The 27,033-nt window shown below is 38.1% G+C and overlaps 1 protein-coding gene across 4 annotated transcripts in view; it reads left to right on the plus strand.

The window, feature by feature from the left end:
• DNM3 (dynamin 3) overlaps positions 1-27,033 on the plus strand; it is a 194,806-nt gene that overhangs the window by 39,753 nt on the left and 128,020 nt on the right. For 3 of the 4 annotated variants that reach the window (XM_067300695.1, XM_067300694.1, XM_067300693.1), the window contains exons 8-13: positions 2,903-3,038; positions 4,409-4,476; positions 8,377-8,515; positions 12,267-12,353; positions 16,051-16,121; positions 19,815-19,863. In XM_067300695.1, the coding sequence (XP_067156796.1) occupies positions 2,903-3,038; positions 4,409-4,476; positions 8,377-8,515; positions 12,267-12,353; positions 16,051-16,121; positions 19,815-19,863 (550 nt within the window). The remainder of the gene's footprint in view (positions 1-2,902; positions 3,039-4,408; positions 4,477-8,376; positions 8,516-12,266; positions 12,354-16,050; positions 16,122-19,814; positions 19,864-27,033) is intronic. The other variant, XM_067300696.1, reaches the window with a different exon arrangement.

The following is a 27,033-nucleotide window of genomic DNA, read 5'->3' on the forward strand; positions in this document are numbered from 1 at the left end:
AAGGGAATGCTTTTTTTTCCAGTATAAGAACTTGAGCATCTGTAAGACCTTGAAGGTAGCAAGCTAAAATTAATCATAGAAGGTAGTTCTTCACATGATGTGTGTTTAAGCTATAGGAATCCTTGCTGCAGAAGCTGATACTAACAATTCATGTGCTTTCAGAAAGCAGCTAGGCAAATTCTTGGGGATGTGGAAAATATTCAAGGTTAATAAGCACAAGGACACATCTCTATGGAACCTGCAAACACCATCTTATTGAGGCCAAGAGAGTATCCTGGAGAAATACCACTGTATGCTTGTCCCATTCTTGTACTTTTCCCTGGGCGCCTACTATTGATGTCTGTTATGATATGGCTTTTGTTCCACTCTAGTGCAGCCATTCTTATGTTCATGTAATAGTGTATTGGGGTGGGTGAAAACCTCTTTGTTGCTTCTGAGGCTCCAGAACTTACATAAAAATAGATGTTGGGAAATGCCAGCCATGCTTGTGGTAAAACTGACTTTCTGAGGTCTTAGATGCTGACTTTCTGAGGCCTGAGAAGCCACAGGTTGTACACTGTTGTTGTGTGATGAATTGTAATTATTTCTAGAGCTACGTTATTATCATAAGTGCTAAACTAGGAAGCTTTTCACCATTAAAGTTGCTGTCCGGTTTCGGTCTCATCCACAAAATACTTCTGTCTGTCAAGATTTTGGTAACACTAATGTAATGTGATGCAATAGAGGTGACTGTTGATCTGACTTTGAATCAAGTAGGTGGAATCAGAGAGAAAAGAATCCTTACTGTGGTTTTAGCACTAAGGAAAAAGGGCAATGCTGACATTAGGGACTGAAGCCTAGTTAGCACCCACTGCTTCCCCTCCTGTAGCTTCCCAAGTTGGTCTGATTTCAGGGAATGCTAGCCATTCAGCATTGTGTGCCTCATCCCTCGTTGCCTGAAAGATCTGCTATTCTTAATTTTCTTTTTTAAATGTGGCCCTTTGTAGCCACTTGTATGTTCATATGCAATTAAACTTATCCATTAGAAGAGAGAGCATCTACAGAAAAGAGAGATGCAAAATAGTCCTAGCTTTTCTGCCTTATGTGACCATTCTCATATTCCTACCTGGTTGATTTCAAAGGTTTTCAGCCTTCTCAGTTCTCTGGGTCAGATGATAAAGGTACTGAATTGTAAAAATGCCTAAGTTCTGAACAGGATGCATTCTCTCATAAGCAGTCTAGAACTCAGAAGGGAAAATGGTCACCAAGACTAAAGAGGCTTTCTTGAGCCAGCTGAAGACTTTGATTTAGTCCTTGTTTTCATAACAGCCATGTCCAAAAGAGCGACATTAGTGTCTGTCCCTCGTGGCTTTGCTTTAGATATTTTTTTTCCTGCCTAAACGTCTAGGGAGATCACCTAGGACTCTTCCATGAGAGGAAAACGAAAGTGTTTTTTCTTACTATGTATATTTGGTGAATTAGCTGATGGAAACAAGTATATGAAGTGTATTGAATTGTTAGGTGTTGCTGGCATCTCACGCTGCTTCTACTGCTGTAACGCTTTCTAAAGAAAAATGAATTGAATTCCATTTCAACCTAAGTCATCCTACTTGGTACTTCTCTGCATAGTTTTTCTAATTCCTTCATCATAAGTAGGTGCTATAGGAGAAATTAACTTCTTTTGTCAGTAAAAATTGTCCTCATTTTTGCTTGAAGAAAAAAACCCTTCTTTTTCATATGGAAAATAACATATCTAGAAACCTTTTCCTGTGACACTCGAGAACAAGTTCCATAATGCATTTAAGAAAATAAAACCTGCCACCCCAACCCACAAAATGATATTAAGTTTCTGTAATCCTCTTTATAAATTCAGTTTGGGGCTCTACATTTGCACCGTTTCCATAACCCTCTTAACCTAGGCTATACAGGTATCTGGGGTTTAAGCACAGCTGATTCACAATGTTACTTTTTGGCAACTCTGTCACTTTAAGTTTTATGACCAATCACCTGTCCTTACTTTAATTAAAAAAAAAAAGTTGTTGGACTATCCCTGAATATTCCGTAACTGGAGGAGTTCTCCCGAGTGCTTCTGGTGCAGAAGTCTAAGCACAACCAGGCAAGCTGGAGCTTATGGTACTGATAGCTGCCACATTGACTTGTTAATACTGCTTCTTGGGCTACCTCATTTTGGCATGGGAAAGTGAGTTCCTTGGTCACCTCTTCCAAATCCTCCAGTACAGGATCAGCTTAGAGGCTTCATTCACATCATGCTATTAACTGTATCTTTTTGAAAGATCTTGGAAAGATCAAAGGGGTGTTGTGGAGAAGGGAGCTCTCCTCAAAGGATACCTTTTGTCATAAGACTGGCAATTTTTGTCTGCACCCTTGAGCTCTGCAGTTTCTTTAATAGCATCTAAATGTGGGCGTGCTTTTCTATCCAAATAAATTCGAAGTGTTATAGCTTAAACCTCAAGACTTTTATTTGCTTACCCTACTACAAAGATTGCAATCGCTTACTCTTTTCTAGAAAGTGTATGTAATAGATGATTGTAGCTTTTACAGTTTTGTCATCGCTGATAAAATCAGGAATGTAACCTGGTACCCTGTTCTATTTATAGTTGACTTTAACATACAGTTTCATAAAAAGTATTTAAAAAATATGAAGAAAGAAAACAGTATACTGAACTATGTTCAGTGTGGGATGAGGATTGTGCATATGTAGAGGATTGGATTTACAAAGACTGAGTAGTACAGCACCTTGGATCGGCAGCTTGACTGAATGAATTTTTGTTATAGATAATCTTGTCAGCTCCTAAACATGTTTTAACTGGGCAGTAGTCATCACATAATACTGAAATATGGGGTTGGTAGTTGACATGCCTAAGTGTTTTTATTTGTTTGTTTCCCACCCTTTGAAATTTAGGATGGTCCAACAGTTTTCAGTGGACTTTGAAAAAAGAATCGAAGGATCAGGAGATCAGGTTGACACATTAGAACTTTCAGGAGGTGCAAAAATCAATCGTATTTTCCATGAACGTTTTCCTTTTGAACTAGTGAAGGTATTTATCTTCCTGTGTGTTTTGAGTTTTATATGTGTATTTTTATGTGCATATTGATAGAAGTAAAGCAAAGAAGGTTTGATTGGAAGAACATGCTCTTAATTGAGAAACAAATTACACTAAATGATTATTGGGGTACTTCTTTTCTAGTTATGAATATTGAGACCTGCTGAGAATTGCAAAATAAAATATTTAGATAGTAACTATGGTCCCAGTTCCTACTATTTTCCATGTCTTTTTTGTTTGTTTTGTTTGTCTTTTTGTTCTAACACAATTGGCATCTTCATTCTGCTTAGATGGGGCAGGGAAGCAACTGCAGTTGGTATAATTTAGGTTGCTGTGTTCAAGTAGCTAGTATATATTAAAATGGGAGTTGCAGAAAATAGCCATTTTCTGACTTTTTGTCTTCTAAGCATAAAACAAAGCCACTTTTCAGTCTCATATTTTTATGATGAGAAGAGAGGGGAGAAGCAAATTTCACTTTCAGAGCTAGCTTCCCCTACCCCATGCCCCCTCTAATACATCTCCCCTTACCTGTCCATCCTTTGGCTAACAAAACAAGCTGATGTTCGGTGGGCTCTGAACTAATGGAAGCTGGTTTCCTATGGATTTGTGTTGTATGTTCTTTCACCTTTTCTTGCGATGCAGTGACTTCAGCTTCCCCTCACCTTGCACCCTATTGTATTTTTAGTCCCCATTCTTTCTGCCACACATTTCCTAAGCTTCCTTTTCACCTATCTTATGCTCAGCTCCCTTGATATTCCCTAACTTTCAGCTGGATTCCCTAACTTTCAGCCAGGATTGTGGCTGCTTCCAGGTTAGCCAGCAGGGCAGCGGAACAGATAAGAGTTGGGTTTAAATAATGACCCTTTTGTTTGTGACAAACTTAACTTGGATCTTTCTTCTCTTGCCAGCTGATGTGCCAAGAAATTTATGGGTACTTCATAGACCACTACTCTCTCAATTTTGGTATAAAAAATAGTAGGGCGGGAAGGAGAGGATAGATAGAGAACATAATCATAGAAGTTACACTGCTTTAGGAAACCTGGCTTAGAAAAGTTGCATCTTCCAAATGCTGTTTCTGGTTCACTCTGTCATCTCATCTTTCTCTTCGGATGTTCTGCAAAATCATTCCAGCCATTAGTGTGTCTGGAATGGGAGGGTGCATAATTTGCAACAGTCTTTGCTGCTGCCTGTAACCTTAGTGTTAAAATGTTTTAAAATACTCGTGCTTCATGCTTAGCGTAGTTAGAAATGAATATTTTGCCAGTTGAAATTGCCTGGCTTGCAGTTATACTGGGAAAAGTAATATTTTCTATTTTATTTAAAAGCTGTCCTTAATATGATCTCAAACGTTTTTGTTTCTTTAGATGGAATTCAATGAGAAAGAACTGCGGAGAGAAATAAGTTACGCGATCAAGAACATACATGGTATCAGGCAAGTGCTTCCCATGTTTACAAGCTCATACACATTATAGAAGGTGTAGTCTCTTTTAATCTGTGGACACACTTGCTATCCATTGCTAGATTACATTACAAACTCACTGCTCCCAGCACCTGACTTTTTTCTTCCAGTCCTTCATACTTTGGTTTTCTAGGTAGGTATTTTTGATTGACAGTTGCTTTGCATAAAGAGGTTTAACTTGCTTAGAACTCATGGAAAATTTTTTTACAGAGAATCAGTGACTACTATTTTTTCTGGTAGTGCTTCTTGCTCCTGCTGAAGTATATAACTTTAACTTCCAATATAACACAGGATTTCCACTGCATTGAGGCTGTTGGAACTGGTGTAACTGATTGCAACTGTGCATTCACGGTGGAGCGATTCTTAGCTTTCCCTTTTCTGCTTATTTTTAATTGCCCTATCAGTTAAATTCAGTATCAGCTGCAAATCCTATATGAAGTTTTGGATGCGTGGTGGATATCGCTGAAGGAGAACAAAGCATTTATTGAAACTGTGTTCTTTGATTATAATGCCCATGGCTTGGGGGAAGCTGGCATAGTGGCTCACTTGGGGGATTTTTAGTTTGTATGTTGAACTTTGTTCCTCTAGTAAAAAGATAAAAAGCCATGAAAAAGTATTTTAATTCTGCTTGATAGTACACAAACCCTCTGTGGACAAGTCAGAAACCTCTAGAAAGTAAATGATGAAGCACCAGTTCAAAGGCCACATGTGATGGTATTTAAACTTGAATGTTAGTCCATTGGGATGCTGCTGGAATTTGGGATGTTACGACTGTTACAGTTGAGTGAAGTTCCACTTCAAAGGCTGACTGTTAGATATGATCGTTAGATGTCAAAGATGTCAGCATGAAATTTGCTCAAGTGTTGATAACAAAGTATCCACAAAACATCAAATAAGTAAATTCTTAAACAAATGCTGTCCTACTCGGAAGTGTTTGTTCATGGCTTGGTCTGTACCTCTTTCAGTCATGATATGGTTGGCTTCTCCCTGGCTCCTTCAGTGGCAAACGTGTCTAGATATTAAACAAACGTCACCTCAAATATTTTCTACCAACACTTTGGGCTTATACTTCTAGCTATTCTGGATGCCTTATCAACATCCTAGATCTTTTCGTTAAACAGTGCCCTGCAGAGCTATTTTCTCAGTCTTTTTCTCCTTTGTACCTCATGACTCCTACCAGAGTAATTCTCACTGCTTTTTAAAAAAAGAAGCCATAATTCTGTTTATGTCTGGGTCTAAGAGTGGTGATATAGCCAAGTCCACTGCCATTTGAACTGCGAGAACAAATAGTCACACTCCTATTAAACTTTCTTCTTCCATTGTATCTTTCATAAACTTTGTCACATAGAACAAGAGGAGACTAAGAATCGAAATGTGTCACGCATCAACAGTGGACTAGCAAAGTTAATTTTTAGCTCTGAATGCATTGTGCTAATTCTTGCTAAAGACTGCTGCCTTTCTGACAGGTGAAAGCTTGCAGCTCCACCTTCTGGCATTAGATAAGAGTTTCTGCCTACCTGTTCTCTTACTGCTTTATTGACTAGATTAGATTGAATTCATTCATATATCTGCTGCTGTAGAAAATTTCTTTTTCTTGCCTTTTTTTCTATATTGTTTTTGCTCTGAGTCTACTGCAACTTCAAGGGACTGTATACATTTTCTGTCAGGGATAACATGGAAACTTTCTAGTGAATGTTATAACTTTGCTGAAATTGCATAAGCATATGTTTGTAAGTGGCTTTTGCTTCTGTGAGCCTAATGCCAGTTCTTTATCTAGGCTTAAAATGAGATCTCTAGTGTCATCATGCAGGATGATATACTGAAATATGAAAGATTATGTGCTAAGCAACACGTTACTTCAAACAATCTAAGGCTCTAAAGGTGTATGGTGTTCCTCTGGTCTTGTCTGAGATTAATATTTGTCTCAGGTGTGTGTTGGGGTCCATCTGCACCATCTTTTGGTACAAGGCATTTAGAAACCAAAGAAATCAAAGTTTACAAAACTCTGGTAACTTGCAGCAGTTTGTCTAGTACTGGTAACTTTGTTTTAAAGTCAGTGGCAATTCAGGTCAGACTTTGACAGACATCCCAAGGTCGGAGTTTGTGTTAACTAATGGGCAGAGATCGCTCCTGGCCATTTCTACCAAGAAACTGTCAGGTCTGGAAAGTGGTGCCTTCTGTGCAGTGCTGTATCTCTGGCTTTCCATTTGAATGGACAGCAGCCTGGCAGAGACGACGTCTTCTGGAATTCCAGTTTCATTATGAAAGCTTTTCCAAGAATTTGGCTATGTTGGCATTACAAAAACATAGGATTTCTTTGAAAAGCTCCCTTTGTTCTGAAGGGGAATTGTGCGTATCTGCAGTTTTGGTCCAGAGGTGTGATTCTGCATCTGTTAAATCCTTTTCTGTCCTGGGGTCATATTTTGCTTTCCATTCCTGCTTTCTTATGTTTAATTCAAGAATTCTGTGGAAGACCAAGCAGGGCCAGTGGTACCAGTTGAACTGTATCTTTCTGCATATCAGTATTTGATATTTGAATCTATTACTCTGGTCTTGGAACATCAAATCTGTCTTTCAGTTTTCATAGCATCAGAGCCACACCATCCAGCTCTGAGATTCCCAAATATGATGACTTGGAATGTGTCATGTCAGAGTCCTGATCCGGAGTCCTTCCAAGCTGTTGAGCTAGTATTCCTGAAAAATCATAAGTCTTTGAGGGAAAACTTATGTCTTGAGGTGAAAAAGAATTTTCAATTTGTGTTGCTGTCCAGCAGGCTCCTTGCACTGCCTTACTTTCCCTCATTCTTGACCGTTTCTTGAAGTGACTGATTTGCAAATGAGTTTGCTAAGATTTCACTTTATGCATATATATCTGCAGTTTATTAGGTTTGGGAGGAGGAAATATTTGGTTTGGAATGGTTTAATTATCTCACTTTGTAGTCTGTTTTGGAGGGACTTTCAGAGGCACACCTGTTTACCTGTTTTTGTCCTTTTAACAGTAGCACACATTCCAAAAGGCCTGGGTTTTGAAACTGTTGCTTACAAGCTTTGCCACTCTTAGTCTTTTGGAAAAAGTTCTTTGTGTTACTTGTATAGGAAATGCTGTGTTAGAAGTGTTATCAAGGTGACTCTAAGCCCTGAAACTTTGGAGCAATGCAGTATTCTTACCTGGTAACACGCACACACACGTATATTTATATATATACACATATACATATATATACATACATCTATATATATATACACACACAAATATATGCACACACATAAGTAAAATATTTTATAGATATATAAATATATTAAAAAAAAAACACCTTCTCTGTCAAGTATAGATCTTTGCAGGCGGACTTTGAAAGAGAAGTAATGGCTTTTTGTTTAGGACTGGTTCTGTGAGATATCTGTTTATATAGATTCATATACCCTGCAGCGACCATCTGTGTAAGTCTCCATATAGGAGGACTCTGAGTAACAGAACCACTTTTGCTGTTGTGGGTGAAGAGAAAAATGCAACTGTAGGTTTCTTACTGGTTTGCTATGCAAATAGTTGGGTGTAGAGTGCTGCAGCTGCCATTCGTCTCTGCTCTAAGAAGGTTTGATGCACTGCTGAAGAGGCTTCACCACAGAGCTCTTCAGAATTCTGGCTGTTGTCTTCAAATAGTAGGGCATGTTTCTACTTTTATATTCTTACTCCACAATGAAACTTTGTTTTTTAAGGAGAAACCAGTAAATTGAGTTCTGTGGAAGGTTGTTTGTGTAGGAATACAATTCATTCATCATTCATCTGTAAGTATCTGAAGATACGAGCAGTTCAGTAGAAAATATTCTTTGCATAATGTTTGTGTTACTGTCTTACGTATTCTATTATCTCCACAGAACAGGTTTGTTTACTCCAGACATGGCTTTTGAGGCTATTGTTAAAAAACAGATAGTGAAGCTGAAAGGACCTTGCCTAAAAAGTGTGGATCTGGTGATGCAAGAGTTAATCAACACTGTCAAGAAGTGCACTAAAAAGGTAACTTGCCAAATAGATTTGTATGGGATGATATAGTAGATAAGCCTGTTTTGCATTTTATGGTATTACAATAAATTTCGTATCCAGTTACTTGCTGAACAGATTAAGATGCTCTAACGTAATTATGACTTCTGCAGAACTCAAAACAATGTAATGCTGAAAATGTTCATTTTTTTGATTCCTGTGTTTTGACTCTGCGTACATGGTGGTTGGATTTTTCTTTTTCTTTTTCTTTTTTTTTTTTGAGTCAGGTGTTGCCCCCAGTTTCCTTTTTATAGCCCTGTTTTCATTGGTACTGCAAATGGAACGTAGACAGTGGTTCTGCCGATGTATAAATCAGAGAAAAAAGATCGTGCTCTAAAGTTTTATTATATAATGCAAGTAAGAGAAAGAAACTGTGAAACCTTTCTGGAGCAAAGGTCTCAAACGTATTCAGAGAGCAGATATATCGAGGAGGAGAAAATGCTCTGTCTATGTTGAAACTTTACTGGGTGGCACCATATTTCTTTGGTATGTAAGGGGGGCACTAAACTTTTTCTGTGCTTTCTTCGTACACAAGCCCAATACTTCCGATCTCCAGCTGTCAAGAAGTTAGAAGTGGAACGCGAGGAAGACTTCTTCTCCCTTGTACTTGTTCATGTTCTTGCATTAGAGTGTTGAAGAATGCGATTGCTGCACAGGAATGTCGAACTCTTAAGTGGAGAGAACTGTTGTGCATTGAACTTCCTGATGTGAAAGTTGTGTGCATCAATTAAAATCTAACCCAAGATCCCACAAATATAATAAATTGACCTGTTAATTTATCAAAACTAAATCAAAACTAAACATAGGCTTACTGTGAATATTTGGGAAGAGGTTTCCTGAAGTGTGTGCTTGGGTTTGATTATGCTTTTAGAATAAACACCAACCTTCCCCCCCCCCCCGCCCCCCTAAGCTGTGACTAAGGAAGAATGTCAGATGTTGATATGAAAGATATGAAGCTGATTGAATGCAATGATCAGAAATCAATTGAGTCTACTTCATTGACCTGGAGAGACTTTTTTTTTTTTCTTTTATATTTCCCCTGCATAGTAAAGTTGTCATCTGTAAATACAGTAATTCACTTGTCTGCAGCATTATCTTTTCTCCCTTTGCTGTGGGATATTCTGGAAGATCCCATTGACTCTTGTGGACTTCTTTGCTTCCAATATAAAGAATTTTCTTTGTCGTCTTTAACTGGCTGGTTTTATTTCTGTTTTGCCTTCTCTTGTTCTTCTGTCTTTCCCACCATATCAAAATACAGGGCACCTTAATAGTAGCAAGTAGAAGAGTGGTTCTGGGATGTGAGCACAGGTCTGCTGAGGTTGTTGAGAAATATCCTGGCTTGTCCTCTGAATAATTCAACTTTTTGTACCAATAAGCTGCTAAAGGAGCTATTTTCAAAACCAGGAAAGGATGACAGACTTTTGGCAAAGATCATTGAGAAGCAGACTCTCTTCGATATTTTGAGCTGAGTTTCTAGGTTTTTTGACTTTTGTCAAATTTTGGAAGATATGCACTTGAATTAATTGTGCAGATTCTTTTCCCAGTACTCTTGGCTAAACTTACTGTGACAATTTTGCTGTTCACATTTTAAAGTACCATTCTTGAGAGGTATAGATGTTGCCACAAGGTGGAGCCTTCAAAGAACAAGACACTTGGAAATCAAAGTACCACTCTGCAATAGACACAGGAGGAGAGAGATGTGGAGGCCCCTCACTACAAGGCTGATAAATGGGGTTTGCCTGTGGGTACTATAAATTGTACCCTGCTCAGTTGCTCTTGAGTTAATACACTTACAGCATAGCATTTCTTTTAGGGTGTATGCGATGTTTAGGAGTTGTATTCAAGCCTGTGTTTTGTTTTTCTTCTGTTTAATTTTCTTCCAGACAATTCAGGCATGCATCTTATTGGTAATACTGCAGCCCCGTGAGTATCTAAGTTAGTGTATCTAAGTAGGATGACTGAACAATTTAAAGATAAATATACTTACCAGTTTAAAATTTTGCTAATGTCATAATAGGCAATAAAGTAGTTTGGCATGGAAAGCTCTTCTTAGTCCTGTGATTTCTGGACAGTCAGGTAAAACGTACTTTATCTGGAGTACATTCTCCCCCTCTTAGAATGGTTGACTACTTGTGCTTTAGCTGTTAAAGCTTTGTTACAGGGCTATCTGCACCAACTTTCAGGATGTATAGATTTAGGGAAAAACCTTTACCTTGTGCCTTCATGTTAGCTTCAGTGGAGCTTTGTACTGGCAGCATGATACATACATACATATTTATTTATTTATTTATATGTATCATGATATCATATGATATCTATATCTCCATCCATACAGGGGCCATGCAATGTGCTCAGGTGGCATGCAGCATGCAAGAACAGTCAGCCCTTTCTGACCTCTTATCCCAGACCTGCATTTGGAGTCTTCCACTGCCTCTTAGTGGGGTTGTCTAGACTGTGGCGAATTGAACTGTTTCTAAGATTATTTATTTAAAGAGATCATTTTGCAGCTTTGTCTTTAGTATTGAGAACCTGCTCTGGGAAAAGAAAATATTTTAAATGTGTACTGCTAGGAAGAGCTGTTATTTTTTAGCTAATTTTGACAGCTCATTTTCACCAATCTGGATTGGAAAGAGACCATTTTAAAAAATGAAGCTAGATAAATGATAAATATTTGTTAACATTTAATTTTAAGGAGCTTGAAGTGTGGTCATTCTATAGGCATATCTCTTTTCCTTCCTTGATAAAGTATGTATATGCACATACATATGTATACACATGTGTATATCCACATCTACGTACAGGTGTGTAATACAAGCTCTTGTTGTTACAGAAGAGACTGGGGTATATCTTCCCACTAGTGAGGTACTTCTTTCTTTGCTGGAGTCTTTCATCTCGAAACACTGACTTCAAAACAGAATAATTTGTTTCCATTGTTAATGAGTCTAATATGAACCAGCTGATTGAATGAAATTCTGTATCCATCAGCAAGTCTATCAGTTATTCAAGCTTCATGTTTTTGTCTAAAGGTCATAACAATTGCCCCAAAGTTTGGAGTGTATGCTCCAACTTCTTGTTGTACAACTCCCCCCCCCCCCCAAACAAAACAAAACAAAAACCCAAAACCACAAACAAACAAAAAACCCCAAAGGAAAAACACTAGACTGATTCGGTACAGGAACAGTCTGGATATTTCTTAGTAACACCTTAGTTCATCCAGACCTTCTAAGTACTGTGTATAAAGATGGCTTTCATTCAGACCTTTTCTTTATAGCAAATCCTAAAAAAGAAAGAAAGCTGTCTTAACAGTCTGCTATTCTTGATGTATATTTATGGATCAACTTCTTTTGTCTTTCCTTTTTACATTTTTGGAGAGATTTACTTCATATCCAGGCACAAGAAAAGAGCTGAAAGTATTAGGATTCCGGTGTCACAGTTGCTTTATTCCAAAAATTTGTGTCTAAAAAGGCTCACGCTTCCAGAATCATCCTTCTTCTTGAATGTTCCATGGAGTGAAAACGCAGAAACAATCCAAGAGTTTAGGTCTCTCCAGGCTTTCTCAAAAATCACCATTACTAGCAAGTAAGGCTTGGTTTGTAGTGTAGTCAGTTTTTTAGTACCAGCATTTATAACACTTGCTTTCCTCCAAACAGGAAAGCTGGACACTCCCCTGTCTATACTCTACTGAAGTCACCTGCAGGTGTAAATTCCTATTCTTTTTGCTTTTCAGCTGGCAACGTATCCAAGGCTGTGTGAGGAAACAGAAAGAATTGTTGCTGGCTACATTCGTGAAAGAGAAGAGAAGACCAAGGATCAGGTGAGAATAAATAAGAGATTTAACAGTTTGGGGAAATGTGTGGAGAAGGACTCTCCTGGAGAATTTTTGTGCTATGTTAGGAAAGTTCTTACATACAAAGTACAGTAAGATAGTGAAGGATTTCCCCCACCAACCCCCAGCAGACTTAGGCAGGTTACACACTTGGGAAAGACAGAGAAACTGCTCCTCTGCCACCCAACTTTGACAGAGGAGACCGGAATTGTTACAGAAAATCCTAATCTAGTCTTTCAAGAGAAAGTGGAGACAGCAAGTTTAGGATAGGCACCAGCAGTAGAGGTCCAGCACTAGCTGTTCTTGTTAGTGCCTGTGGAGACTGTGACCCGGGAAGGAGGGTGGTGGTCTGATTTTTAATGCTTGTCTTCCTGAGCCACAGCTAATCAACCTAATTTAGAATAAACCTTGCATTCCCCTACTTTATGGTGAGGATCTGAGTACTCTGTCGCATATTTATCTTCCTCTTCCTCCCTATTGTATTGTGTACTTCTTGACTGTAGCTGATGAACATGCTTCTTTCACAGGAAAGTTATGAAGGATGGGGGAAATTTTCTGTTTTCTTTATTTTAACACAGTGGCAGTAGTTGTCCTGTTCCTCTTGGTGAGACTGCAGGCATACAGGACTGGGGATTACCATTAAAAAAAAAAAAATCTTCAGGCAAACTTTAATGCTTTTTTTCTCTTCAGTATTTGAGTACTTGCTTTTTTTTCCATGAAGGATTAAGAATGCTGAGTAAGAAAAGGAGTCACTGTCTCAGTGCTTGTGAGCTGGGATGTGGGGAGACAGATCTCAGTTCTTCTGCCTGTTCTGTGAGCTGCCTGGGCATGGTACAGCTCTAGGACTGCATTCAGACAAATACAACCTGCCTTGTTATAGCAGGGCTTATTGGCTTGGATACAGCATCTAAACAACTGTGGGCATGTAGACTCCAGACCGTGGTACCTTATATCCAGTGAGCTCAAGACAGGACTCTAGGATATTGGGCCCCAGTGGCAATGTTGGCCTAAAGCAGTTCCTGTGCCACAGTGTGGCATCCTCTTAGCTGTGCCACAACACCTGTTTGTGGGAAACAGATTCGTGATTAAACAAATGCACGCAGAAATATCCAGCCTTTTTTCTGCTTTGTTTTTGTTTTTTTTTAAACAAACCAGTTCCATGTTCTGATTACAGTTGGGTCCACAAACAATTGTACTGAGACACCTGAGGGAGTGACAAGCCATGTAGTGGATGTGGGAGCTCAGGCAAGCATGGCTGCTGAAGTCCTGGGTTATCGAACAGTAGTGTCAGCATGCAGGTTGAGAAACTTGGCCTGGCTCTCAGGCCATGTCAGCAGGCTTGCTGAGGTGCGTGGTGCAGAACTACTGGAGCTGACCATGTTAGTGGCCAAGTGCTATTGTGTGCTTTGAAAGTCAGTCTCTCAAATCTGAAGATCGGTAAGACAATTTCTCCTTTGGATTCTAAAACTGGCAAGAAAAAGACTCCCTCCTGTAGCCTTTCTAAAAGGGACGGATTGTTATCAAGGTGATAATTATGAGCTGTGGTGTTTTAAACTCAGGCTTTCAAAAGTTTGGTAATCAGCACCATTCCATGTTCTTGAGTATACAGCTTTTCTGACTGTTGAAAGTTGAACTCTTGAAGTTTAAAAAAAAAAAAATTCTATTCAGAGCAACCTCTCTGAGAACATTCATCAACCAGCCAAGCACTCAAATCCAGGAATCTTCAAAGCTTAGATTACATGTGAGAAAATCTACTGGAAGTGGAAGCAGGAATTATGGTCTGGAGAGTGCAGAGTTGGATGACGGAAATATTTGGGGGAAGCAGGGCTAGGCAGAACTCCTGCATAGTTCTGTACTCCTGGCTCTCTAGTCATGTTCTTGTGCAAGCTGGAGAGCTGTGCAGCATGTCCTGCTTCTTTTCTCTTGATCTGTGCTGTGAAAATAGTCTTAAAAGTAATTTTAAATACTTGCATTTGCTGGTCTTGTGCCTGCAGGGAGCTCTAGTTAGCACACCCAGTTATTTCAAAATTTGGAAGAAGATACAAGTTACTCTAGAATAATTGAGTCTTTTTTTTCTTCTTATTTCACTCTTCATTGTGTGCACATACCTGGCAATTTCCCAGAACAAAGTACAAAATACCAGCTTTCTGTAAATGCCAAGAATTGGTCAAATAGGTTATTGTCACATATTCACATAATTATTTATGCTGTTAGCAGTTATTGTTAATAAATCAAAATGCTAGTGAGGAAATTCTGAGAGGCAAGAGCTAGATGTTAAATCTTCACTATCTTTTGCTCTGGGTGAGGCTCTTGGTATCTTTTGGGATTGATGCCATATTTGTGGAGCTACACAGAAATAACTGTGTACGCTTTGAGGAGATCAAATGTCAAAGAAAAGAATCCAGGCAAACGTATTGTTTAGTGGTTAGGTCTTATTCTAAAGCACAGCAGCCTGATGCCTTGATAGGGCCCAGTAAGGCATGTAGAAGTTAGGGTTTCAAATTGGAAACAAATTGGTGGGATATTTTTGTTAGATAACTTTTTTTTGGTGAGGTAGAGCATTCTATTTTCATAAAGTGATCATTACTTGAATATTTTATCAAAATAAAACTCACTTCACTTTCACAGCTGAGGCATATCCATCCAAATGTTCTTGCCCACCATGGTCTGGCAACAGCATTTACTGATAAGTTGCTGTTCCTGAGTCATAGGCTTAGCATGTGAGCTGGATTGGATAATTATGCAATTTTATACTATTAGTCCTGGTTATGAAGCTTTAAATAGGAGCAGGAGAAGATGCTAGAAGGCTTCCTCTTTTCTTATGTGTTCAGCCAGGTTTCTTAGGAAATCTGGAGACTCTGTGGTAGCAATTGATTAGGTTTCTTCATTGCTCCCTGCTGAGAAGTGGAAGTCTGAAAAGACGGTGGGGAAGGTGCAGCCATGGTTCCCTTCAGTCTTGTGCATGTTCAAGAAGCTGTCCAAGTGTGGAATGGAGTGGGCTTTCTCCAGTATCTTATCAAGTTCTCTGGCTAGGTAGATTGTGAAGTTTCATTTAAATTCTGTCTCTGGAATACTGAAGGATCAACAAATGATAAGTTGAAACATTTTTACAAACAATTTATTTTGTTGTTTCATTGACTAGTCCATTTCTCAAGCTTGATTTGTGCACCAAAATGGCTCTTTAGTACCAGGGCTATTAATTTTCTGGGAAAGGGCTAGCTTACATATCACTTCTTAATGTAGTACCTAAAGAAAATGATGCCCTAATCTTATGTTTAAGGTTCAGGTTCATTGCTAGTCTGACTAGAATGGTACAAATAGACTGTTTTGCTTAACTTGCAAAATGTAGAGCTAGAATCTGTGCTACATATTATTAAACTCTTCTTCTGGTCGCGTGTGATTAGTCTTAATGAAGTGAGCAACAGCCTCACTGGTAAAATTGAGGTCTGTCAGGAAAAGGACAGGAGGATGGGAATCTCTCTTCTGGTGTCTAGCTTATGAAACAAGCACAGAAACAGAGGTGATGGAATTTAGGAAATATTGTTGCTTTTTGCTTGAATAATTAAGAAAGAAGCATTCAATATTGCAGCAAACTCACAGTTCTGTTCTTCTCTCTCTTCCTTTTTCTCAATCTCCCTCCACCACCTCCCCGACCCTCTTACTGGTCTCCCCTCTCTCCTAATAGGTACTACTGTTGATTGATATCCAGGTATCTTACATCAACACCAACCATGAAGACTTCATTGGCTTTGCAAAGTATGTATATAGAGATTCTGTTAAAAGACACTTTTTTTTTTCCCCTAAGTCCAAAAAACAAACCCTGAAGTGTGGCAGTAGAGATGTTCTTTCTCAGTATATACAGTGCTGAACTCTACACTTTTAGCTATAGAAGGGATTCTTTCCCCAGTTCACAAGCCTGGTTTCACTGGAGCTCAAACTTATGTCTTGGTCTGGAATAACGCGAATCTCTGGAAGCAGCTTCGGAGGCCTGATGCCCTCACTATATCCATTTTAGGACCACAGGAATGTATAATTTTGGTGGTCTTTCCACATTGCTACCAATGAATATTTTGGGAGCTGTGAGACAGTGTATGAAACAGTGTTGCCAAGGGTAATGGATGTTGCTGAATTTAAGCGTGCCTGCTGTTTGGCTGTAGAGGATCATAGTAGCAGAATGTCCTCCAGGGCACGATTTGACAGTTCTCCTCACTTAATTGAAAAGACTGTGAGAATATTCTCCAGAATATTCTCCCAGCTTCCAGCAAGTTGTGCCTCAGGGACTTCATATAAACATTTTGATGCTAGTAAAAATGTTAGAGATGTCTTCACTGGACTGAAGAACAAATGTTTCTTCAGTCATGTTCATGCCATATTTGTGACTCCAGACACGTTATGACAGCAGGTTTCATCTGTGTGTGATGTTGGCAACTAACTTTGGCACCATGGTACATGTTATACTAGGACCTATTCTAGATAGCACTGTGGAAGAAGGTCTATGTCTTTGTCAGTATGCCGTAAAGGTTTTAAACATGGAATCCGGTAATCTGAGATGGAAATTGGCAAAGCCAGACACTATTTGTGTGTTTGGTTTGAACAGATTTCTCTGGTATTGTTTGCAGATCCTACCTTTATCACTTCTCTTGAAAAATGACAGGATGTTGTAGGAATAGTAGCTGGCCTTCTAGAGGTCAAGATAACAACCTGCCTGCTATTTATTCCTCTTCATCCTTTTCTAACAGGGAAAAGCCTGCTGAAAACACTCCATATATGTATTGTATGTGTATAGACAGCATATAGAATCATAACTCAGGTTTGAGAGGACCTTGGGAGGTCATTTAGTCCAACCTCCTGCTCGGAGGAGGGTCAATGTTGAATTCCTACCATGTCGCTTAGAGTTTTGTCCAATCAGATCTTGAAAACTTCCAAAACTGGAGATTTCCCAGCCTCTCTATGGAGCCTGTTCCAATGCCTGCCTGTCCTCACTATGAATTTGTTTGTTTGTTTGTTGTCGAGTTGGAAACTCCCCTGTTTTATAGCTGTGGATTCTGGAGTGTCAGAATCTAGATTATTTATTATTTTTATATATTATATTATTTATATTATTTTATTATAATTATCTAGAGCTATCTCATTATGCCTCTCCCTAGAAGAATCTCTTTCATGGATGCTGCTGCTGAGGACTCTAGTTCAGTCTGTGGTCCCCACTGCTGCTTCTTTTCCAAGGAGCTGCAATGCCCAAGTTCAGTTTCATGGGAAAGCTTCTTTCCCTTTTTCCAATTCAGACCTGGCAATTCGCAGCCCCTGTGTGAGTGGTATAAAGAGATAACAAATGACACTCCACCTAAGTTCACTGCATATGCTAAGTTTAAGAAAGTGTTTCTGTGGAAACTGATGGGAAGGCAAGTATCTTTATTGAAGCACGCTCAATTGAAAGATGAAACTTGGATAGCTAAGAACAATTTAAAATTTAAAATGTATTAATGAGCTAAACAGTAGAAAACACATTTTAAACTATAATCATGTTATTTTTACAGCATTTATATGTTAGAACTGGATAATGAAATAAGTTTTGGGTAGCTTACAGGCTTCTGCAGTATCTAAACATCCTGGACTATAGACTCCCCAGATGCCCTAGTGTTTCGTTTCTTTTGCTGAGCCTCCCAGCCAGTTGTCTCATGTCGCTGCAATGTTTTAGAGGTATAAGTTGTTAGCCGTGTTCATAGGAAAGAATGATAGCACAAGACACTTCAAAATACTTTGCAGCGTTGCAGGGCCTAGGACAGGTACAGCACAATGTGAATTGACCTCAAAATGATTTAAGAATGCCAATATTTTGAATGATTTTGCTCTTACAGTAATTACAAAGAAATGTATTTACTTTTCTGAAATCTTACAATATTAATGTTTGTCTTGTTTAGCAGAACGAGTGGTAAAATATTAGAACTGAGTTTGTTTCCAGTTGGTATAAGCCAAGCATAGCTACATGCCTCAATCTACAGGAAGAGTAATTTGTATTTAGAACAGTAAATAAAGGACCAATTGCTGGGCTTTGTTTAAAAAAAAGTGGCTTTCTTAATATGATGTCAGCTGCCTATTTAATTAGCTTCCCTAAGGCAAGAGAATGAAAACAACCCACAAGAGTGGCAATTAGGTTTTCTAAAGCAATCTTGGGCCTGTTTCTGGAACAACTGGTCAGCGTTAGTGAAGGGTTAATGTTTTCTGTGTGCAGGTTATTTAACCATAATTTATGCAGTGCAGATGAGGCACTGGAGACATGCAATGTAATTTGGTCACAAGTATCTAGATGACTGAGAGCAAAGCCCAGCAAATAGGCACAGGTAGTAAGCACGGTTGTGGATTGTCACACTGAAAGCAAGTGCACTGCTGATTTGATAGGGTGCGGTCTTAAATGCAGGATCAGAGCTGGGACAGGGCTAGACTTGGTGCTTCAGCAATTCTTTAGGACAGCAGTTGTGCACAAAAGAGTTGCAGGATTGGGCCTGTAGGCTGTGATCCAGGCACATCTCTTACTTTTTTATAGTAGTGTTTGTAGCTGATCTAATATATATGCTTTTTTTTTTTTTAAAGCCTTTTTTTCCCATCACTTAATCAATGCCTGCTGAGATGGTATAATCTTGTCCAAACAAAACTTGCTGTCACCAGTAGCCAATCTGGTGGCTTAGTAGCCATAGCCTGCTGTTTGAACACTTTTTTCATCTTCCCAGCAATATTTTAATTGTGTGGTCTATCACAAACCACATAATGCAAATGCCTTTAGAATTAATAGCAACTTGTATGTTTTTGAGACAGGAGTGTGTTTTGTTTCAGGAATCGGAATACCAGAGTTCAAGAACTGAGCAAAATATTCTGAATACATTCTAATTTCAAATATGTTCTATTCTTTTAAGATTCCAGCTCTTTGAACCGGATTTTGCGATGGCTTCATCCATCGGTTATGTATTTACACCCACAAAGTGCATATAAATATTATAATAATATCCAAAACAAACTGTCAGGACAAAGCTGTTAAGGAGCCTCTGGCAGGGGAGGATTTTGATGAACTGCTCTAAATAACAGAAATGCCTTGCCTTTTGTCTCTTTTTAATATTTATAGAGGCTAATGTTTCCAAAGTACCCCAATGAGCCATAACTTCTCTGTGCTGTTAGTAACCTTTACCAAGGCAAGTAGGATGTAGTTATAGAGGGCATAATTAGCAGGGGCCATCTGCTGTGCATGTCCTTCCTGTGCTAAACAGGCAAATATTCCTATACTGTAAGAAAAAGTAGTTGAAAGATACATTTATATGTAATGATTTTGCTGTGTTTCTTTGTTATGCTAGCTTTCAATGCTGGAATCACAAGTAACTTTCACTGCCAAAATCTATTGCTCAGGAACTGGTTCAGTTTTTGAGTTTCTTCAGAATAACTTTTTTCCTCTGCTTTCCTTAGTGCCCAACAAAGAAGCAGTCAGGTTAACAAAAGTGCAGTGGGAAATCAGGTAGGCACCTAATAGAGAATGGATAATGGCATGTGCAAGTTAATACAAGCTGTTTTGGTTTTCTTGGCTGCATTTATTTGTTGTAAATGTGTAATTTACTTTTTCTGTTTGAAACATATAGACAATACATCATCATCTTCTTTTTTACTGAAGTTTTCAGAGCCACCTGACACTTTCATTATTGTCATCATTTATTGTTTAATAACTCAGCTACTGTTTGCACTGCTGGTTAGTGTCTCCCCTCCCATGCTATTCAGTATATTGAATTTCTCATGTTACACCAAAATGTATTTTTTCATTAACTGCTAGCTTGTGAATTTCAGAATCCAAAATGCTGGTGAGTACTTGCTTGTATGTGCTTTGTCATACAGTAATTTCACTAGTTTTCACATGTGCACAGCTTATATAACAGTGAAGGGGCAATCCAGCAAGCAAAAGCAGATTTACCTTTACCTCTTCTGAAAACTTTCAGTTGACTTCATAGAGACGTTGACTACATACCATACTCCTCTCTCGAAGTAAACAAAGTATAACTGATCTGGTCTCAGATTTAATAGTGTTTTTGCTGAGATGCATTAATTAAACTAGTTGATTGTTTCTTTTTATCATGTATGATATGGGATTGATTCTGCAAGATGCTAAGTGCTCCTGAGCTTCGCTGCTTCCTTTGCTTCTGTGCAAGTCATGGGTGCTTAGTACTTCACAGGATCAGTCCTTTGTTATTAATATGAAATTAAAATAATGAAAATGCTACAGGTGTAAAATCTATTCTTGCTCGCTTTGAGGGTTTTGCAAAGTCTTAAACAGAAAGAAAATATTGTGACATTAGTAAATTCTTTAAATGGTATAAGTGATTCTGGTGAAAAAGAAAGGCATTCAATTTTTATATAAATAACTACTCGTTGAATGCACTCCTGATGTTTTCGTGTGCAATTTGGTCAAACAATTCTGAAGAGTTGGAAGGTCAAGATTTCCAAATGTGACCGCTGAGTTTAGATCCCTCAGCTTTGGGGAGTGATAAACCTGAGATTTGTGAAAGTTTCCCTGTTTTGCTGTAATAGATTAGGGTTCCAGCATTTTCTGAAAATTCAGTAGTCGTTTGGGGGGATGGAAATCCAACCTCTCCCTCCCCCCAAGAAGCTGCTAGTCATTTCTGAGAGGTTAGTCAAAATGATCCATAATTTCTGGAATGTGATGGTCCTCTAGAGTTTGACCGGTGTGAGTGGCATTTTTGACATAATGCACTATTTGGACTAAAAAAAATAAAAAAAATTGAAAGGTCTAAACACTGAAATGCCTTCAAAGACTAGTCACTCCCCTCTGAGGAGAGACTTCCTTCTTATCTAGCTGTGCAAGAACATGTGTCAAACACAACAACCGTCATCACTTTGGAGTGTCCCATAAAAGGAAAAACAGCCAATTATCTGATTCTTCAAAAATATACAAATGGAATGAATGATTCTGTGAGTGAATGTTCTCTTTCTAAAGAAGTGGAGAAAAAAATTGGAGTTTTAAATAAGAATTTGAATCTTGATTACTTGTTATATGAAGGACTTTGCTGAACCTTTTGTTTTAAAGAGAATAAACGAGTGTTTGTAAGTTAATTTTTTGGAGTTGAAAAGAATGAGAAAACGTTTCTGAAATCAAACTTCATTTTTGTAATTTGCTATTTCAGGGAACCAATCTACCGCCTTCAAGGCAAATTGTACGAGCTAAGTTCTGTAAGCTTTATTGTTGCTTTTTCATTTAGCTTCTCAGAGGGCAAAGTTTGTCTCTAACTTATTAGTTTGTTTAATACTTGCTATTAAACTACTTAATGTTAAACTAGCTCATCCGTAACACTTCCTCAACAAAGTATAATTGCAGTTCATCTCTTAACTGCTACTAACCTGCTGTTACGAGTATGAACTAGTAGAACTTAAAATGTGCTAGAAAACTTTGAAGAAAATTAATATTTTATAACTTACTGAGTTTCTCAAACTAAAATGACTAATTCATGTTTATTTTATTATATAACTGGAAAGCAGTATTTATCTGATGTAAGTGCCTCTATTTGTAGTAAAACTTTTTGAAAGGTGGGCAAATGAGTTTTTGGTAACAAAAAGGAAACATAAGCTATTGCTAAATGAACTTACTGTTTATGGGTACAGGTACTGTTATTGGTATTTTGTTTACACAAAGAAATAACTTCTGATAGAAAAAATGAGTTTTATTAATAAACTTTAAAATATCTCAAGCCTTTTTAGCATTCTTCTTATAGCACCAGGAGGACCAATATGTCATGGACAGACTCCTTTCTAACCCTTCCATCTCATGAGTAAATAAATGTGTGAATGCATTTAATATTACTAATTAGAATTAATAGTCTAAACAGCAGTTAATTTTGTAACAAGTCACTTCTGGACCAGTGACTGTTGTAAGAGGTAAATCTCTATCATGTTCATTCTTTGGTATTATTTGTGATGAAAATGTATACATTTTTCCAGGATGTTGCCATATTGTCACATCATATTAGTTATTATTGCAAGCAAACTTAAACTCAACAAGTTCAATAAAGGAAAAACGACTAGACAGCACTGATTCTAACAGCAGTTGAATTGAATCTCTCTGGATCATTAAGTTTTTCCAAAGTGGTGGGGGTGCTCATTTGCAATGTTACTGCTTTTCTTTTTTGTAACTTGCTTTGAACTGTGATGATGCAGATAACTATTGTGTATCTCAGAAATAAGATGAGTGCAGCAGCATTATATTTTTGGAAGAAGTGTAATGCTAATTCCTCTTAACATGTTTTTGCTCCTTTTTCTCCCTACTACTAATTTATCCTCTCACGCTTAATCTTTGGCCTTTTTTGTTTGTCTTTTTTCTTTGCTACCGCCTGAGGTTTTGACCTGACTCCACAAAGTTTCTTTTTAAGCCACAGGTTAGTCTGTCTTCTAATTCGCTTGAAATAACCAATGCAATGCTTGGTTTTACGTAGCACTCTAGCAAGATCTGGATCCTGAAGGCTGACCCACTCTTTACTGTGTTTTTCATGTGGTGAGATTTGTTTTTGTCACTAAAACTTTGTGTTTAAAACTCCCCTTCCTGATAAGCCTTAGAAGTGTAAAGGTGCTATTGCTCTATGTGCCCAATGAATACCAAAGTTTGTGAGAATGCAAGTTACTCAGATTACAGAGAATTATCTATCACACAAAATTCTGCTTTTTGTTTTACTTCTGTGGCAAAATCTGGTGTTGCTGTGTTTGAAGTAGCCCCTGTAATTGGAGCAGGGACTTAATCTGAATCTTAAGTTTAAAGTCGCTGTCCAAGAGATTTTGAGGTTTGGGTTTGAAGAGTTTGACCTACATCTCTTACAATGTTACTCCAGCAATTGCATTCATTTTCTTCTGGACACAAGTAGTATTCAGACCTCATCAGTGGGCCTGAACTACTGTGCTAACTTTTCCCATAGCAATGCTCTTTTTGTTGTTGTTGTTTTTTATTTTTTTTCTGTTTTAATCCCATTTCATTAGTGTAGTTTGCTGCTTCTTGTCTTCAGATACTATACTTAATCCTATTACCTTGCATGACCCAGAAAAAATGTGTTTATAGACTTTCTTAAAGCGAGTAGATGAAAATGGAAACTTGCACCAGAGTCAGGGAGGTGGTCATGAAAAGACATGATATGGCTGTTCTGTTGAGAAATGACAATGTTTCTGTGAAAGATTCTAGAAGTGGTGCAGATTGACAACAGCATGATGCTAAATTTTGAAATGTCCTTGAATGAGACATGCTCTTGTATTTTCCTCCTATCAATGCTATAGAAATAGTCCTGTACTTTACTGGCCTTTAGCTATACTTATTTTTAGGTTGTCATTCCTTCATGGTTGACTTAATTACCTCGATGTTTCTTTAATTACATTTGCAAGAATAAATCTGTTTCTCACCACTGAGTACTTTGTTTCACTAAAGACTGAATTTTTCTTTAAAGTAGAGGTATGTTTAGGACTTAAACCACTGTCATTCTTTTTAAGTTATGCAATACATCTTGCAGTGACTTCAAGGAAGTAATGTCGTTTCAAGAAGCTCTGTTTGGATACTGAGCACAAACAAGATGATTAATCTGCTGAGGTTATGCTCTGACATTTAGCAAATTATGATGAAAAACTATTAGATTTCCTTCCAGCATGTTGTTTCTTTTTGTCCTCTGTAGTGTGAGTGAGAATCTTCATATCTGAACCCAAAGAACCAGTGGGTTGTAAGGATGTCTCGCATACTATTTTTTGCGATTTTTGTTCTCTCAGTGGGCTTACCATTTGGTAACACACATTGTATCACAATTATTAGAAGATAAAGCAGTGTAGTGCTGGCAGCTGTGCTGCATGTCCAGCATTATTTCAATGGGGATATGTAACATAACTCTACAAAGTTATGTTAATTCAACAAAATGCAACTTGCTGTACTGGTGCTGAAGTAACCAGTCTCATGATTTTCTCGCTTATGTTTCCCTGTCTGCCTAGCCAATTTCACTTATCTTTCTTTAAATCATCTTTCAGATATTACCTTTAAAGTGGAACACATACTAAATTTCTAGTACATTTCTTTCATAAATATCTTATTAGGTGTAATGGAATGAGTAAGTCATGTAGCCATATATAAAATGTACTTTATTTTGTCAAATCCTGCTTTCCTGTTTATCCATGAAGTGGTGGACAATCAGAAGAGCAGATTTTTTTTTTGTGTGTGTGTGTGTGTGTGTGTGTGTGTGTGTGTGTGTGCAATTAAACTATCAGAAAATGACTTCCTTCTGACTTGTTCGTGTGCATTCGTACCCTCTAAGTTTCATTTTTTCAGACACCCAGATTAGATATCGGGACCCTGAAGGAAGGAACTGTGTCATCTCTTGTTCATCCTGTACATGGAGCCCAACTACCGGTCGGAATATTGTCTTCACTAGCTTCTGGCAATGTTTATGTTTTTCACCTTCCTGAAGTTCATAACTCATGTCACTAATATCCGGTTTGTGCAGGGTGACATTTAGAAATATGATAGAAAATATTGAAATGAATCTCTTAAATCCAAACCAACCAGAAAATGAACTAGTGAAAACAATAAAGAGAAAAACTACTTTCCTTTTCCATGCTTAGTAACGTAAGACATAGCTAACACGATAATTAAAAAAAAAATAAATTAATCAGGGTAATGGAATTTAAAAGTCTCTTTAGAAACACATGCTGCTTATTGTCTGTGGAAGCACTAAAAATTATCATTTGAGCTATTTGTTTTTAAAGATGAAATTGGCTGGAGTCTATAGTGTAAGTCAACTCCTCTGGGAAGTAAAACCATGTTGCTTAAGCTCACTTTGTTTAAAATTTACACCTTGATCTGAGATCTCTCTCTCCCCCTGCCCCAACGTGGAATACTGAATTTTTCAAAAGTGTACCTGTTTGTTGCACTGTATTTAACAAAATATGCCTAGGGAATGTGAACAATTCAAAGAAAAGGACGTCGGGCTCCAAGATTAGTCTTTGGCTGTTACAGTGCACCTAGATTTTTTTCTCTCCCATGACATCGTGTGGAATGGCTTCCAAATATTTTGGATAACTATGATCTTTTGTAGTGTTCAGGATATTTTAGAGAACTTGGTTCTCTGTTTTCCCAGAGGGGTATAGATAAACAGATCTAGAAATTTGCACATGAAAAACACATGCTCAAGATACTGCTGTAGCTTGGTGTCCTGCTCTTGATTCAGTGTGGTGTGGGAATGACAGCTGGATCTAATCCCCAGCACACAGGATTTTTGAAGAAACAGCTGGCAAATTCCTTCTTCTACAAGACAGAGTGACCAATGTTTATATTACCAAATCAGCCTGTTTCTGTGTAGAGCCAGTGGTGGTTATGCATCTATGGGGCGATGTCTATCAGACCAGAGCAAGATGGTCTTTAGGAACTGTGCAATTGAGGTAGTCCCACATTAGAAGGGAAACATTAAAAACTTCATTATTTCTTAAATGGCTTGTATAGTTTAAATTTTAAAACGTTAGCTTGGTCTGTACTGAGACCACTGCTGCAGATGCATTCTTTGTGGAACTGAGGAGGACTGCCTGCATTAACATTCTGCAAAGCCTAGGCTAATGGGGGAAAGCCTTGAATGGAACACACACAGTAAACTACTTCCCTTACCACTTAAATTATTTATCACCTGTAAGGATCTTGAACCTGCTATTCAGGTGTTTCTCTTTGGTTTGCTTGTCTAACCCACCAATTTATCCCCGCTATGAACTCTGTCTTTAAATCTTTTCCCTCTCTAAGATCTGTGTCCAAACCAGTTTTCAGTATTGTGTTGGTCTGGCTGCCTCTGCTTCCTGTATGTGATGTGTTGCTTCCTATGAAGCACACAGCACTTTAAATTGTAGACAGCATGGTCCAACAGCATCCTTTCAGCCTCTTATTTCAGATTCTTTCTAACATGGGAATAACTATCTTTGCATGTTTGCTGTGAGATTGTTTGAAATGCTCAAGTCGCGTAGAGCCAGCTATAAAAGCACAGCTCACCTTGTTATGAAGCTAAGTTAAAGTGGTAGGAAAATCTTACCTTCCTGGATTTTTCCTAAAATTTCTTCCACAGGGCTGCATTCATGTAGTTAAGTGCAGAAAAAAAATGAAACTAGTGTGGTTCTACAGCTTAAGCTGTGGAAGTTGCCTAAAGGCCAGTACATTTATTTGCCTGTGTATGCATGTTGTTTGTTTTCTGTTAAAAGTTTTGTATTCCATATGCTTCCATAAACAGCATAAAATTAAATTTAAAAACAAGGATTTCATGGGTTATTGAATTAATACTAGTGTATTTCCCTTAACTTACACTCATACAAGTATTCCATGTCTGTTTATATAAAGTAATGTCCTCTCTCTGACCCCCCTCCCCTTTTTTTAATGTTCATGAAAATAAAAATAACAGCAAACTTCTGAGACCTTTGTGGTACTGGCTGCTCTATCCAGTCTGCTCAGCCCATACCCTTGAGTCCGTCTACAGGAGCTATGCACAGCTCTCTCATAGCTTACTGACTCTTTAGAACCATTTTAATTCATTCTTAGCAATCTGCTTATGAGCTGAAAACTCATAGACTGTTTTCAGATCTATAGTGATTTTCTTCTCTAGACTGTTGGCCTGCTTGGTAGTAAATGAAAAAC

Source organism: Apteryx mantelli, chromosome 8, assembly GCF_036417845.1.
Source record: "Apteryx mantelli isolate bAptMan1 chromosome 8, bAptMan1.hap1, whole genome shotgun sequence".
NCBI classification, from domain to species: domain Eukaryota; kingdom Metazoa; phylum Chordata; class Aves; order Apterygiformes; family Apterygidae; genus Apteryx; species Apteryx mantelli.